The 17173-nt window shown below is 44.1% G+C and overlaps 1 protein-coding gene across 1 annotated transcript in view; it reads right to left on the bottom strand.

Moving 5' to 3' along the window:
* LAPTM4B (lysosomal protein transmembrane 4 beta) overlaps nt 1-17173 on the bottom strand; it is a 90566-nt gene that overhangs the window by 14975 nt on the left and 58418 nt on the right. The window contains exon 6 of the mRNA XM_034763344.1: nt 10930-11025. Within this exon, the coding sequence (XP_034619235.1) occupies nt 10930-11025 (96 nt within the window). The remainder of the gene's footprint in view (nt 1-10929; nt 11026-17173) is intronic.

Here is a 17173-nt window from a genome sequence, read left to right as displayed (position 1 = left end):
CTCACATTTATCCCCATAGTCAGTTCTGTACACAATCTCAATTGTTCTTGCCACTGTTTCCAAGCTTCTGCAAGGTTTTTTTTTCCCTCTCAAAACCCAGCATTCCCAGTAATCTAAGTCCCTCCATGATCACTGTTTGTTTTGTTTCTAGATGCTGCTTTGTTTGCCTGTTAATCACACTCTTCCTTGTTGTAGATCTCACCAGACTGACCGCTGATGGAACCCAGTTGTACGGTTTTGGATAGAAACCTAAGTTCCCTCTAAGCTGCACAGCAGCCTATTAAGCACCGTACAGGCCCTCAGGGCTACAGTGGGGAGAGATGCCTCTCCCCCAACCCCAAACCTGCCACGTCTGGGGGAGAGGCACCCCGCACCTGGCCCCAACCCAACCCCAGACCTGCCGCCTATCCCACAACCTCAGACTCAGAGTTGCTGCGGCAGGGAGAGGCGCCTCTCCCCTCCAGCCCAGGAGCTACTGCGGGGAGTCCTCTCTCCCTGTCATAGCCCCAGGGCAGCCTGCACCCAAACTCTTCATCCCCAGCTCCAACTTAGAGCCCACATCCCCAACTAGAGCCCGCACCCCCAGCCACCTCAACCCTCTGCTCCAACCCTGAGCCCCTCATCCCCAGCTCCACCCCAGAGCCCTCACACCCCCTGGACCCCAATCCTCTGCCTCAGCCCTGAGCCCCCTCCCACACTCCGAACCCTTCAGCCCCACCCCCTCCACATGAATTTTGTTGTGTGTCACACATCACCTCCATATTGGTGCACATAACAAAATTCATTCAGCACATGCATGGGGAAAATTAGAGGGAACACTGGTAGAGATTGCCAATTATGTCAATTCTGGGCAAATACCCACTAAGGCCTAGGAATGAGACTTTTAGAGTCATTTTCATTTGTAACTGGAATCATCCTATTTACATTTTACCATAAAGTCAAATTTGGATCAAAAGATAGAAACTATTCATGGGAAATCTACAATAGAAATGTTTTTTAAAAAAACAGACAGACAATCTCTTGCATTTTTTGGAACCCAAAGTTTGTCAAATTATCCCAGTACATGAAAACCTGAAAGTGATTCTATCTGTTCCCATTAAACAAGAATGTAAGAGTGTATTCTGCATTTTATCTACTTTCGTTTCACTTTATGCTACTCTCAGGGACACCACAAGAAGACAGTAGACATGGTGGAGTGCACAATTAGAAGACTAGCGGGTGGACTGCAACACTATCTTTGATGATGCAGCAATAAGATGACTGAACAATCTAAATATTGACTTGTGATGCATATGAAAAGAATAAATGAGATAAATACAAAAAGTAGACGACTGTCATACAGTAGTGACAAGTAAATTACATCTTTCAAATCCTTTGATTTCAGTACTCTAAAGTGTCACAACATAGGAAAAGAAAAATATAATATTTGTAAAGTGGCAGCGATCCTTTAAATAATTTTTTCCTGACAGGGCCTGTTTGTTACCCAATGATGGCAGCAGTTCTATAGTCTTAGAAAAATGAGTGAAAATTTCAGTTTGACTCCTAGTGTGCCAGTGTCCGTACAACAAAACCACTGACAGTGTGCATCCTGGTTGGTAGGCTCAGTAGAGTTGCCATGGCTAAAATGGGCATAAAGACTAAACTGCCTTCCCCCACATGCTCTATCCAGGTCAGGTTTAAGTCCTTTTGGCTTTACAATGCAGGGAAAAAAACTTGGGACATGGTGTACCTGAAATCCTATAACCCCATACCTAGGTCTCTGACCACATTTGATATCATAAAGTAAGCAAGGATAGGAACGACATTAGTCTCCCATCAAAATTATGACCAAAGGAAAATGTTGCTGTTGATGATTCAATACTGGACACAGTCTTCTCTGAGTCTGTTCTAAACTAATGCTCCTTAATGATGTTAAGGAGAAGTGTGCAACTGGAGGCCTTCTGTAGGGTATAACAAAGCTAAAACCTTGAATGCTGTACTGGTCATTAAAGATCTCATAAGGCCTGATCCAAAGCTCAGTGAAGTCAATAGGACTTTCTATTGAATTCAGTGGTCTTTGGATCAGACCCATAGTGCTTTCTATGTTAGTTCTGGTGTGGTGAACAAATTCTAAATGAGCAACTGCAGCCTTCAAATGGAAATACAGAAGGTAGCCAGAGTGAGTGTTAAGAAGGCATTCTCCATTTTCTGACCTAAACTATGTAGAGTTTAAGGTTTGGATCTTCCATCCCCAGGAATGGCTGCATTTCAGTGACAAGTAAAATAAAATCTGCTCCAACTGAATTTAATGACAAAACTACCACAGACTGCAGTAGAAGCAGGACTGGATCATTCCCTTTGTAATGAGTTTGTAAAATCTGCAGAATATTTGGGATTTTCTGGATGGCAGGTGCTTTCTAAATGCACTAACATTAACAGATTTTTGTATAAACATATGACTACCTTCCAAAACTGTCAATCCAGCTCCTTTCGTGACACATAATTGCTATTTTAAAAATGTAAGAAACTTAAATTGCTATATACCTCAAACAAACCTGGATCACACCAAAAGAAATGGCAACTTACTGTAACTGTGGTTCTTTGAGACATGATGCAGCCGTGTATTCTGCTTAGGTGTGTGCACTGCCAGTGTGCTGGAGCTGGAGATTTTTACCTAGTAGTACCTGTAGAGGGGCGGTGCTCACGCCTCATGGCTGAGGCCCCTCCCCAGGCTATGAGACGGTGGCACCCTGACCCCCCTCAGTTCCTTTGCACCAAAAGCCCATGAGAGGAGACGGAGGGCAGATCGTGGAATACATGTCTGCATTACATCTTGAAGAATCACAGTTACAATCAGTAACTGTTTGTTCTTCTGTGAGGAGATGCAGATGTGTATTCCACTTATGTGACTCATGAGCAATACCCCAATCTGGAGGCGGCGCTCTAAGTCCCCTGGAATAGGGATCACAGGACTGCCCTTCCGAGGTCTGCGTCTGCTCTGGAAGATGCAGTAACAACATAATGGTCCATAAACATATGTATAGACAACCATGTGGCTGCCCTGCAAAAAGACTGTTACTTAACTTTCTGTAACTGGTGTTCTTCGAGATGTGTTGCACATATCCATTCCAATGTAGGTGTGTCCATGCCCTGTGCACCATTGTCGGAAATTTCCCCCCAGTGGTATCAGTCAGCTCAGCCCTGGCGCCCCCTGGCACCATACACTCATAGAAGGGCATCATTGATCAGGAGGGCCACTCTCCCAGGGATGGCAGGCTGTAAAATGTCCATCAGTTTGTGTGTTCTCTCTTGGAGAAACTCTGCCTGGATGCCCAGGGATGCAGCTATGTGGTGTAAAAGGTAATGTTTCACCTTAAAGTCCTCCAGAGTAGAAGGGGAGGATGAACCCAGCCGCACAGCATCGTCTGGCACTGAGGATGAAGGCCTTGGCTGAGCCACATCTGGCCCTCATTCCTGGGAAGACGTACCCTGGAAGGCGTAAAGTATCAGAGGGGTAGCCATGTTAGTCTGGATCCGTAAAAAGCAACAAAGAGTCCCGTGGCACCTTATAGACTAACAGAAGTATTGGAGCATAATACCCTGCTCCAATACTTCTGTTAGTCTATAAAGTGCCACAGGACACTCTGTCCCCTGGAAGGAGGGCTCCACAGGGAGAAAGACTGCTGATGACTGGTCCTGCATCTGATCTGCAGTCAATACCGTTGAGCTGGCAGGTGACTTTGGCTTTCAGTGAGATGAGAAGTGGGATCTCTGAGTGAGGAGTTTCCCACTGAGTTCAAGGAGGCCACTGATATGGGTAGAGGATTGGTGGCCAGTAGGGGCCAGGCCAGGGACTTCCATCCCAGCCATGGGTCACATGCCAACCCTGGGAATCATATTGATTCATTGGCGGCCCATGGAGCTTGTCAGGATGCAGAGCAAGAAGATGAGGACTCCAACTCGGACTCAGAACCACCCTGGGGTCCTAAGAATATGGGCGGAGCAACACCTGAGGGAGCCAACAGGTAGTCAAATTCATCTATTGCCCAGAACGAGGCAGGATCAGAGCCCCTGATGAAGGTGTTTCTGTCAGTACCAAGCATGCCAGTGGCATAGGCAGTGTCAGTCCCAGCACAAACAGCGGTCCTGGAGCACCCGAGTGTGTCAACATTGAGCGTGGCAAAAGCTGCCATAGGAGCATCTGTGGCATTGAATGCAGCAGGGCTGAAGAGGGTCTCGAAGCTGGGGGTCCATACCGATTCCAGTACTGGCTCCATCTGCACTATGGGAAGGGGAGTGGCTGGATGTGGTGCCAACAGAAATGAGGGTTCAGTGGCTCACTCCATTTGAGGGGCTAGAAGAGAGACAGCCCTGGGAAAGTCCTGGCCCAACGGTGAGGTGGAGATTGAAAGGTAGGTAGGAGGCCTGCAGCTGCCTGATATGCTGACAACATGGACACAGTCTGTACTGGCATCTCCCTTGTTGGTACTAGACTCAACGGACGCCTGGAGGCTGGAACCAGAGACAACACTACAGGGGTTCTGCCCGTCACACTTGATACAGAGGGGGAATCAGAGGTATCCATGCCAGCCCGTGCACTGGAACTGGTGCCGGTCTGCACTCTTCCTGGGGAAGGCATAACACTGTCCACACCAGCTCTTTTGTTGGTGACATTTATGTTGGTCAAGGGTGTGTTTTTTCACACCCCTGACTGACAAAATTGCTAGTGTAGACATAGCCTAGATCCAAATTTCACAAATGGTCTGCATTTCTATAATGGGACAAAGCAAAGTCCCAGATGAAATCACCCCTGAACCCTTGAGTGTTTAAAATCCAGACTCAAATTTTGTGGTTTAGGCCCCTCTTTACAGGTGATGATGTTGAAAATGTGGCAATACTTTTGACACTTGAGTGAATAAATGATATTACGAATACTGAATAAAAATCCCTTTGGAATACCGAATTTCATAGGATTTTTCAGAGGTAGAGAAATGTACAGAGATAGAAAATGGTCCTTCAGGTAAGCAAGAGGTCACTGCAGATGGATGACTGTAATACAGATCACATACTGTTGCAAGCTAATATTCCTCGAACTACAGAGACGAGAAGAGATCCACATTAGGCATGTACACTGCCTTTAGAGATTGAACAGACATTGGCAGAGCATTACGTAACTTGCCCAGCAGCACATACGATAGCAGTATTACTGTAAAATTATCACTCCAATTAAACGAATCAGCCATCCTAGTGCATAATTAACTACAGTCTATTCAGTAGAGCTAGCCTAAATATATCATTTAAACATTTGCAAAGGGCTAGTGCTTAATTATGGCCTTCCCCACCCCATCCTGAGTATGGGGTGAGGAGATGCACGATACAAATGACTGTTGCTAGAGATATGCATGCAAGAAGCCTCTGAAGATGCTGAATGAGCTCATGCTAGAGAGACTGTAAAGAGGCACTGTTTGTTTTGTTTTTTGTTGTCGTTGTTTAACCTGAAACTAAGAAGCAGGAGGAGGACTAGATACTTAGATTTCAGAGCTGAAAACTGTCATCCACTAGTAACACAGGAGCCATTAAAGATTCCCTAATTAAAGAAAGGATAATTTGTGGGACACATGATTCCAGTGTATGGAAGAGATTGTTGACAGAATTAGATCTAACCCTTGAGAAGTGCCTCAAGTTCCGTGCAGGTTGCTGCACCATGTACTCAGAGTATGTGGCTGCACAAATGGCCACATAATCATCTTTTACCACACATGCTGCACAGTTCTGCTTACATCATAGAATCCTAGGACTGAAAGGGACCTCAAGAGATCTAGTCCAGGCCCCTGCATCATGTAACTGCCATTTTGCTGTCGCTGCCACTACTTCTCTGCCCCCTATTTTGTCTGCCTTTCCCCCTTTCTGTTGGATTGTTCTCTGTTACCCCACAAGGGGGAGTTCAATGCCTCTGGCACCTGCTGCTTTTAAAAGGGCAAAGACAGAGAGAGGCAATGAGTGGGTATTAGTTTTTTGTGCTTTCTCAAGTTAAAACCCTCCTCACAGCTCTACTTTGATGCCTACAAAAAACGGCTAGGCTGCTGGAGTGCTAAGACCACGGCCTACTATGCTGACTAATAGCTCTCATTGTTTCCTTGTATTTGGCAGTCATTTGTCTGTATCCATCGGTTTTCTCGTCTTGTACTTAGATTGTAAGCGCTGTGCAGCAGGGACTGTCTTTTTGTTCTGTGTTTGTACAGCACCTGGCACAATGGAGTCCTGGCCCATGACTGCTATTACTTCATTAGAAAATGACACCTCTGATTCGCTGGCTTTGTGGCAGTGCTGTGTGCACCAAGATATGGTGGGGGCTGCCATGTATCTGTGATTATGTTAAATGATGCTAAACATTTCAAATCAGGATTTTGCTAGTAGTTATGATCCAGGCCCAAATGATCCACACCTGTTGCAAATTTGGCATGTGGCCTAAAATCTAAACTCAGTGCACTGGGTGCAAATCATTAAATAGTGCAGGGATAGGAGAAAAGATACCACAAAGGAATTTAACTTAAGGAGCAAGTTATTCTTCTGAGCAACATTTCAAGCCAAAAATCTGGACAGAGGCCAAACTGCCCTCTTTGTCTATTGAGGTGGATAGGGCAAAAAATCTGCCAGTTCTCTTCTGTGGTTTCATCAATCTTTCTATTGTCTACATCCCTGTGGGACTTTGGTTCCAATATGAAGGGGGGAAATGGGGCATTGCTGCAGAGGGCTGAGAAGCAGCAGAGACACAGGGGACCTCTCCGCAGGTGGCCCTGGCTTTGGGGGGAGGAGCCAGGGAAGGGAACAAACAGAATTTGTGGTTTCCAGGGACCAAACCCCAGTCCAGTTCACAGGACAAATTCCAATTCTTGTGGAATGATGCAGGGGACAATATGGCCCATAAAAGAGTAATTGTCTGATTAACAGACAACATTGTATGCATGTGATATAGTATCTATAAATTCATGCACCAGTTCTTCTAAAAACAACTTACTCTTTTCGAAACCCCATTGTACTTATATAAAAGTCATGGTTAGCTATGGCCCCACTGGAGTTTCTCGATAAAATGTGTAAGGATCTAAATCCCATTTAGAAGGGAGATTCACTGCTTCACAGTTTATTCTCAATGACAGCAGGACTGTGGATGAAGCTTCCATCTCATTAGCTACAGTGAGATTTAAGAGTTAACAATAAACAAAATGAGATGCTCTAAGTGTTCAAGACCATAATTGGGATCTTAGTGTTGTTCAGAGCACAATGTCTAACTTGAGACATTGTCCAGGTTGGCAGAGGAGATGGATTAATCCAGCCTGCAAAATTTGTTTCCATTACACTGCCTTGAATTTCCTACCTGATGTAGAATACTGCTCTTTTGTCTACAATGTGCTCAAAGGACCTAGAAGGGGAAAAGAAGCCCAAGACTGAAGATATGAAAACACAATATGGCCTAATGTGTGCATCTGGCACATCCCATTCATTGTGCATGATGAAAAGGAAGTTCATTTATACAGGGTGGTAAAGCTTGTAAAGGTATGGATTTAAAACATTTTTTATGAAGTGAGGAAAATTAGACAAATGTAACTGTACTGAAAAAAACAGCTTGAGGAATTGTCACTTTGCTAATCTGCTTTGTATATGATATTTAACTGTGCATATGCACCTTGCCAGTGCTAAACCAATGTATGCCAAAAATCAATGAATAATTTCCTTTGTACATTTGGGGGTCATATTCAGGTTTTGGTGACCCCACATCTAATCATTGCCTTTCTTCTGAATTCAAGCCCAGTCAGAATGCATTTTAAAAGAGACTTATGACCAGAGTTGGTCTGAACAGGGTTTATAGGCACTTCAGCCAGTGAGTATCTGTGGATCCCTATTGTCTCCCACATCTTGGCATCTCACCTGGATATGGATGGAATAACTGTCTTCCCCAGGAAATACTCAAGAACATTGTAATTAAATGGAAATATATGCCATTAATCTGCAAGTCTCAGATAGATTTTCCAGAATTCAGAGAAGGCAAAATGTTTTCTGGAATCTTTCGTCCAAGTTTTAGAGGGCAGATAATGATCAGGATAAATATATGGGTAATTTACCCATTTCTATCAATGAGACATCTAAGAACCCAGTTTTGCCAATATTTGAACTGGTCAGAACTATACTCCTTTGTCAATCTTTCTTACTCTCTATAAAATATAAACCTCTTTTTTAAAATGGTAAGCATAATAATAAGCAATCATGACAACTGTAGTTCAAGCACAATATTTTCTCTCCTTTTTGATTATTTATTCTTCTATACTAAGGGATATTTTAACACTGGGGACGTTCCAGAAGCCTGGAAGAAAGCGAATGTTGTGCCAGTATTTAAATAAGGTTAAATGGGATGAGGCAGGTAATTATAGGTCTGTCAGTCTGACATTGATCCTGGGCAAGCTAATGGCACTGCTGATACAGGACTCGATTAATAAAGAATTAAAATAGGGTAATATAATTAATGCCAATCAACCTGGGTTCATGGAAAATAGGTTCTGTCAAACTAACCGGATAGCTTTTTTTGATGAGATTACAAGTTTGAGACAAGTAGCAGTGTTGATGTAATACACTTAGACTTCTGTAAGGCTTTTCACATGATACCACAAGACATTTTGATTAAAAAACTAGGAAGATATAAAATTAACATTGTTGTTTGCAGTACTGTTGTAGCCATATTGGTCCCAGGATACAAGAGACAATTAGGTGACTTAATATGTAGTTCGAAAACTGGATACCAGGAGTAGGGGACGCCGCAGTCCTGGCCTGGCAAACCAGAGACTCCCACAGGGCTGCAAGGATGAGAACAAGCCCCGCACTAGAGGGGAGGTTACCCTGCTTCTGGATGTTTGGTCCTCAAGTAGGAGCCATTCAGCAGCAGGGTGCCTCCCCCCGGGGCCAGGGCTCTATCTCTTCCTCATGGCCCTGGCCAGGAGTCTCTACCCTGCCCTGCCTTGCCAGGGCCACAGCCTTCCCCACACCTTGCACCTGCAGGGATCCAGTGTCCCTGGCCCTGCAGCTGTGCAGGAAGCTGTGACACAGAGGCCCATTGGTGGTTTACAACCCTGTGTCAGCAAGCCTGACAAACTCACTACACCTAACACACTGCTGTCATAGTGTTTATCCAAAAGTGTCTTGTAAGGTATCAAATGAAAGCCGGTGACACACTTGTCACTAATACCACAGTGATATGTATGTACTAACACTACATGAAGAATTATGGACACTTACATTCTTAAAAGCATAATATCAGTAACCAAACACAGGAAGAAACAGGTTTTCTTCCAGACAGGAGGGAAGGTAGTTCTTTCCCTGCCTCTAATCAACCCCATTACCGAAGTACCTAAGATTTTAACCCTACTGATGTACTGTATGAAATGTACATTAAATTACAACTTCATTTGCTGACACGATTTACATTTTTATCCTGCTTTCATGGCAGATTCAGAACATGCCGTTTTCTTGTCCTTTTCCCTTGAGAAGTTATCGGTAAATCATTTCAATAGAAAAAGATAGCACTGGAAACTGAAATTCTCTGCTTCCCAGGGGCCATTGATGAAGCAGATGGTTTCAATGCAAGGTATATAAAGCCTGTGTGACTAGAGTTTCAATGTTAATTCAGTTTGCAGAATCTTGCAACCAAGCCTTTCAATGTTGTGAATTATATATTTTGCAGCATTTTCAGTTGAGTTACAACTACCTAAGGACTTCACAACAGCTATCAATTTTTTTTCTATGCAGAACTTCTGGTTTTACTCAATGTAGGTTCCAAATGCATTCCTCCCTCTTTCATTTAGCTTTCAATAAACCCATGCCTGTACGTTCAAAATTCAGTGTTGTCAACTCATGATTTTATCTGGGTCTTGCAATATTGTGGATTTTTTTTTTAAGTTCTACCTCTTGAAGACAATGAATTACGTGCTTACATTTAAGATAAACAGTAATGTTCAAGTCCTCATGGCTGCACAGGAAAGCTTGAAAAATGTAACTCAAATTCATCCTAAAGGTTCTGAAACCAAAGGGCAACCTCTCAACCCCAACTTTTATTTTTTATTTTTAAGTCTCGCGATATTTAAACCACTCAATTTTGGAAGCCTGTATCATGATCTTTGAATATCTGAGGTTGGCAATACTGAAATTTCATTAGCCGGATCTGCCCTCCCTTCTACTCATGCAAGCCCAAGAGGCCAAATTCATCCTGGTGTAATTTAAAGGATTAAATTGCAATCCCACTTCACTTAAAAGTCCGTGGAGTTACATCAGAGATGAATTTGACCTATTGACCTCAGTGGGATAGCTTGGATGTAACAAAGCAGAATTTGGTTCCATGTGTGCAGCATCTCCACAAAAATGTCATACTATGCAGAATCAGCAGTGTCAAATTACCCATTTTTTTGATTCATTCAGTTGTGTTTACAATGAGCCAACAGCACACAGATTCTTCATATCTTATAACGGCAACACTAAATTATTGCAGAAAGAACTGACAACTTCCTGTCCTTTATGATCAAGACTTGTCTACTAATTTATTTCAACATAGTCTTCATTTTATTCAGTGTTCTTATAATTCAAAAACAACAGCCAAGTCATACAAATATCAGACCTAATTCTCAGTTGCTAAGCACCAAATCACAACTGTAGCATTTTGCAGTGGTGTAGATACTATACACACACACACACACACACACACAATATATCTACACACATCACTAGGAGCTACGTAACAAACATTCTCCTCAACAGACTGATCTGCTTCACCATGAGTTGGAACTTGGATACAAGGCTGTCGATAGTAAGTGTTTAGTGCACAAAGAGAATTTTGGGTTAAAGGTTAAGAAGCTGTCAATAACACTGAGGAATGGTAAAATAAAACAAAACGTTAAGAGACATGCTTACCGCAGTGTCATTGGTAGCAATGTATACCAGCACATCAGAGTTGTTTCTGCCATTAATGTACCGGTAACAGTTCCATACACAGCTAATCAGATAACCCTGCAAAGAGAATGTGCTTGTTAATTCATAAAGAAAATAGGAAATATATTTCTTTTTTACCACAGTTTTGTGAAAATCCCTGAACTTTGATTGGCTAAAGACCGTCTTCAGCCAATCAGAGCACATGATATACATAATTGCTAAACTTTACATGAGAAAAGGAAAGGAAAGAAAAGACCACAAAATAGTTAAAATCGAAGTGTAAACACCAATAAAACATCACTTTCTTAAAAAAATATTTTAACTACTTCGATCTTAATATTCTGTCCCTCTGCCACACACTTTACATCTCTTGTGGGGTTGGAAGTGGTCATTTCACAAAAACTCTAAATTTTTTTTCATTATAAATTTAAAATTATATTGGGAGAATTCTTATTCAGAATCTGGCCCAAATTAGTTAACCTTTATTACTGCAAATATTAAGTTGTTATAATATTACAGATTAACCAATATACTTCATTTAACAGATTAACAGTTTCTATGCTGTTTCAAATTATTATTCTTACAGATATTTATATAGTTTTAATATAATAAAAGCCTAATATTAACTCAATAATAATTGTATCCTGATCTAATAAGCTTCCTGCTTTTGCCCTTGGAGTTTATGAAGACCAGACTATGATCACTGCCTTGTGAAGAAGCACAGCCTCACGTTATTTGAATAAAGCAAAATAAAAGATGCTCTAGAGATATCAAAGTATATACTGAGGAATTTGATCTTTCCAATGATTAAATACTAAGTACTTCAGTAGCTCTGCATGGTTTCACTGTAGGTTTTATGGTTTCAGAATTCAGATACTATGCTGATGAGTGCAGTAGAAGAGTCTATACAGAACACAGAAAAGGAAGCATAAAAAGCATAATGAAAAGCAATTGGTTACTGAAACATTAACCCACACTCATTTGAGAATATAAGCAGCTGGTGTCGTTTTACTGGCCAAGAGATTTGGACACACACATTCTTGGCCAGCTCAACATAAGTAATGGAAATTCATTTTGCCCACGGTACACTGCAAGTCCAGCAACTTTCCTTTAGATTTGTTCTTAAGAACTCAATTGATATTTATGCTGAAGCATTATTAGACTGAGTCACTGACCTATTTACTAATTCTCCCCCCCGCCCCCAAAAAAACCAACCTTGGACTGAGCTTTCAATTAGAGCTTTAAGAAATGTCATTGGACAGCATAGTGAATTAATACATTAGTCTCATCTCTGAAGACCCATGTGAAAGGAATTCAATGATCTCAGCCTAGCCCATCCTTAATGGTATTCATGCACATCACATACCAAGCTGCACACATGTATGCACACCCATTCAGTAGGAATGGTAACCTTTGCTCAGAAGAGGCGCAAGGTCAAGTCACAAAGGGTATGTCTACACTACGGGATTAATCCAAATTTATATCATTCGAATTTTGGAAACAGATTGTATAAAATCAAATGTATGCGGCCACACTAAGCACATTAATTTGGTGGTGTACGTCCATGTACCGGGGCTAGCGTCGATTTCCGGAGCATTGCACTGTGGGTAGCTATCCCATAGCTATTCCACAGTTCCCGCAGTCTCCTCTGCCCATTGGAATTCTAGGTTGAGATCCCAATGCCTGATGGGGCCAAAAACATTGTCACGGGTGGTTCTGGGTATATCCTCCCCCCTCTCCAGGGAAGCAATGGTAGACAACCGTTTCGCGCCTTTTTCCTGGGTGAACAGTGCAGACGCCATACCACGGCAAGCATGGAGCTGGCTCAGCTCAAGACAGCAGTCATGAACATTGTAAACACTTCGCGCGTTATCGTGCAGTTTATGCTGAACCAGAACCTGCAAAACCCAGGTGGCGAGGAGTACGCTACGGCAGCGCGGCGGCGAGAGTGATGAGGATATCGATATGGAATTCTATCAAACCGCGGGACCCGGTGCTTTGGAGATCATGCTGTTAATGGGGCAGGTTATAGCAGTGGAACGCCGATTCTGGGCCCGGGAAACAAGCACAGACTGGTGGGACCGCATAGTGTTGCAGGTGTGGGACGATTCCCAGTGGCTGCAAAACTTTCACATGCGTAAGGGCACTTTCTTGGAACTTTGTGACTTGCTTTCCCCTGCCCTAAAGCGCCAGAATACCAAGATGAGAGCAGCCCTCACAGTTGAGAAGTGAGTGGCGATAGCTCTGTGGAAGTTTGCAATGCCAGACAGCTACCAGTCAGTCAGGAATCAATTTGGAGTGGGCAAATCTACTGTGGGGGCTGCTGTGATGCAAGTAGCCAAAGCAATCACTGAGCTGCTGCTACGAAAGGTAGTGACTCTGGGAAACGTGCAGGTTATAGTGGATGGCTTTGCTGCAATGGGATTCCCTAACTGTGGTGGAGCGATAGATGGAACCCATATCCCTATCTTGGCACCGGAGCACTAAGGTACCCAGTACATAAACCACAAGGGGTACTTTTCAATGGTGCTGCAAGCGTCACAAGGGACGTTTCACCAACATCAACGTGGGCTGGCCGGGAAGGGTTCATGACGCTCACGTCTTCAGGAACACTAATCTGTTTAAACGGCTGCAGCAAGGGACTTACTTCCCAGATCAGAAAATAACTGTTGGGGATGTTGAAATGCCTATAGTTATCCTTGGGGACCCAGCCTACCCCTTAATGCCATGGCTTATGAAGCCACACACAGGCAGCCTGGACAGGAGTCAGGAGCTGTTCAACTACAGGCTGAGCAAGTGCAGAATGGTGGTAGAATGTGCATTTGGCTGTTTAAAAGGTTGCTGGCGCTCGTTACTGACTCGCTCAGACCTCAGCCAACCCAATATCCCCGTTGTTATTGCTGCTTGCTGTGTGCTCCACAATCTCTGTGAAAGTAAGGAGGAGACCTTTACGGCGGGGTGGGAGGCTGAGGCAAATCGTCTGGCTGCTGATTATGCGCAGCCAGACACCAGGGCGATTAGAAGATCACACTAGGAAGCACTGCGCATCAGAGAAGCTTTGAAAACCAGTTTCATGACTGGCTATGGTGTGAAAGTTCTGTTTGTTGAAAACCCGCCCCCTTGATTGACTCATTCCCTGTAAGCAAACCACCCTCCCCCTTAAATCACAGCTTGCTTTTAAAGGAAATAAAGTCACTATCGTTTAAAAATCATGTATTCTTTATTAATTGATTATAAACATAGGGAGAGAACTGACAAGGTAATCTGGGTGAGGTTTGGGAGGAGGATAGGAGGGAAATAAAAGGCCACTGAAAAAATTCAATATAATGACAGCCTTTTGGTTGGGCTGTCCACTGGGTGGAGTGGGAGGGTGCACGGAGCCTCCCCCACCGCATACTTACACGTCTGGGTGAGGAGGATATGGAACATGGTGAGGGGGGAGGGAGGTTATACAGCGGTTGCAGCGGCAGTCTGTTATCCTGCTGCCGTTCCTGAAGCTCCACCAGATGCCGGAGCATGTCCGTTTGATCACGCAGCAGCCCCAGCGTTGCAGCCTGCCACCTCTCATCTCGAGCATCCCTCATAACCTCACGTTCACTGGCATCTTTCCTATATTTAGATACCGTGTCCTTCCACTCATTCAAATGAGCTCTTTCATTACGGGTGCATTCCATTATTTCCGAGAACATCTTGTCTCGCGTCCTCTTTCTCCGCCACCTTATCTGAGATAGCCTTCGGGACGGAGGAGGGAGGGTTGGAAAAAAGGAGAGAAATTTTTAAAATGATACATTTTACAGAACAATGCTTATACTCTTTCATGGTGCACAACACTATTCACATTACATAGCACATGTGATTTCAGTACAAGGTCGCATTTTCCATCTTAATATTGAGTGCCTGTGGCTTTGGTGTTAGAGATCACAGACGCAGGTCCAGGCAACAGAATTCAGCTTGCATGCGGCCATGGTAAGCCATTGTCTTTCGGCTTCTGCGCCCTCCTTTCCCACATACCAAGCAAAGCCCGTTGACTGCTGTGGTTTTTCTATTAACCTTCAGCAGCAGAAAACAAACTAACCGCCCCCCCCCCTCATCCAAGTCTCTGGGATGATCGCTTTATCCCTCTCCCCCACCGCGAGGCTGGTAACAGGGAAGATCCCTGCTAGCCAAACGCGAAAAGCTATGGGCCAATTCCCCTCCCCCCACGCTTGGCTAACTGCAGGGAAGGATTTCTTTTCAGCCACAGGCAAACAGCCCAGTAGGAACGGCCACCTCTGTCCCCTTAATTAAATTTCTGTATTTCAATCAGGTTACCATGAGCGATATCACTCTCCTGAGGATTACACAGCGAGCTAAAGAACGGATGTTGCTTGAATGCCAGCAAACACCGGAATCATACGCTGCCAGGCTTTGTCATGCAATGATACCAGATTACTTGCTACTCGCATGGCATAGTCAAGTGTCCTACCATGGAGGATGGAATAAGGCTGTACTGCCCAGAAACCTTGTGGCAAGGCTTTTGGAGTACCTCCAGGAGAGCTTCATGGAGATGTCCCTGGAGGATTTCCGCTCCATCCCCAGACACGTTAACAGACTTTTCCAGTAGCTGTACTGGCCGCGATTGCATCCCAAGTCCTCAGGGCAAAGTAATCATTAAAAAACACTTGCTTTTAAAACAAGTTTTATATTTTAAAAGGTAAACTCACCTGCGGTCCCTTCCATTGGGTCATGGTCTTGGATACTGGCTTGGGAGGGTACTTCAGTCAGGCTGAAAAAAAGATCCTGGCTGTTGGGGAGAACGGAGTGCTGTGTGCTCTCCGCAAGCTCGTCCTCCTCCTCCTCCTCTTCCCCGTCCGCAGAATCCTCAGGTGTAGCTGATGAGATTATCCCCGCCTCGGAATCCACGGTGAGAGGTGGGGTAGTGGTGGCACCCCCCCTAGAACTGCATGCAGCTCGGCGCAAAAGCGGCATGTCCGTGGCTTTGAGCCGGAGCGACCGTTTGCCTCCTTTGTCTTTTGATAGGCTTGTCTGAGCTCCTTGACTTTCAGGCGGCACTGATCTGAGTCCCTGTTGTGGCCTCTCTTCATCATGCCCTTGGAGATTTTTTCAAAAGTTTTGGCATTTCGTCTTTTCGAACAAAGTTCTGCTAGCACTGAATCCTCTCCCCATATAGTGATCAGATCCAGTACGGTCCATGCTGGTGCTCTTTTTTGATTATCGGCCTACATGGTTACCTATGCTGATGAGCTATCTGTGGTCACCTGTGCTCTCCACGCTGGGCAAACAGGAAATGAAATTCAAATGTTCGCAGGGCTTTTCCTGTCTACCTGGCCAGTGCATCCAAGTTCAGATTGCTGTCCAGAGCGGTCACAATGGTGCACTGTGGGATAGCTCCCCGAGGCCAATACCATTGAATTGCGGCCACACTAATCCTAATTCGAAATGACAATATCTATTTTGGCGCTACTCCGCTCGTCGGGGAGGAGTACAGAAATCGATTTTAAGAGCCCTTTATTTCCAAATAAATGGCTTCATCGTGTGGACGGGTGCAGGGTTAATTCGATTTAACGCTGCTAAATCCGAATTAAAGTCATAGTGTAGACCAGGCCAAAGGTATGGCAAGATAGGATAAAGGTGCCTGGGAAGAACTGAGTGGGGAAACTTGCACATTGCCTGATGATCTCCATTTCAAGAACACTAACATTCATTACATTCCATCCTGACAAAACTTTAATAAACCCCCAAATTAATTTCTATTTGTTAAGCAACATAGATCACAGTAATACTATAGAACTGGGCTGCACAAAAGATTAGCAATTCCTATTTCTTAGCTGTTTCAGTGCCATAGGAAGAAATACAACAGACTCAATGGGTACCTATACACAGCCCAGGACAGCAAGTCTCAGAGCCTGGGTTGACTGACCTGGGCTTGAGCGATGGTGCTAGAGACAGCTGTGTGGTAATTGGGGTGCAGGCTGGAGCTCGGGCTCTGAAGCCCATCCTGTTCCCTAGGCTTCAGAGCCCGAGCCCAAATGTCTACACAGCTATTTTCAGTGGTGTCCTGCAAACCTGAGTCTGTTAACCCAGGCTCTGAGATTCGCTGCAATGGGCTGCCAGTCACTGTGAAGATGTACCTTGAAAGGGCCATTTCACATGGGCCTATGCAAATACAATCTGCACTTACATCTATCTTGTGAGCACAATACAAATACCCATTTTCAGACAGTAA

This window comes from Trachemys scripta, chromosome 2 (assembly GCF_013100865.1).
Source record: "Trachemys scripta elegans isolate TJP31775 chromosome 2, CAS_Tse_1.0, whole genome shotgun sequence".
NCBI lineage: Eukaryota > Metazoa > Chordata > Testudines > Emydidae > Trachemys > Trachemys scripta.
The sequence above is the reverse complement of the archived record's forward strand: the minus strand, read 5'-3'. Positions and strand labels throughout refer to the sequence as shown.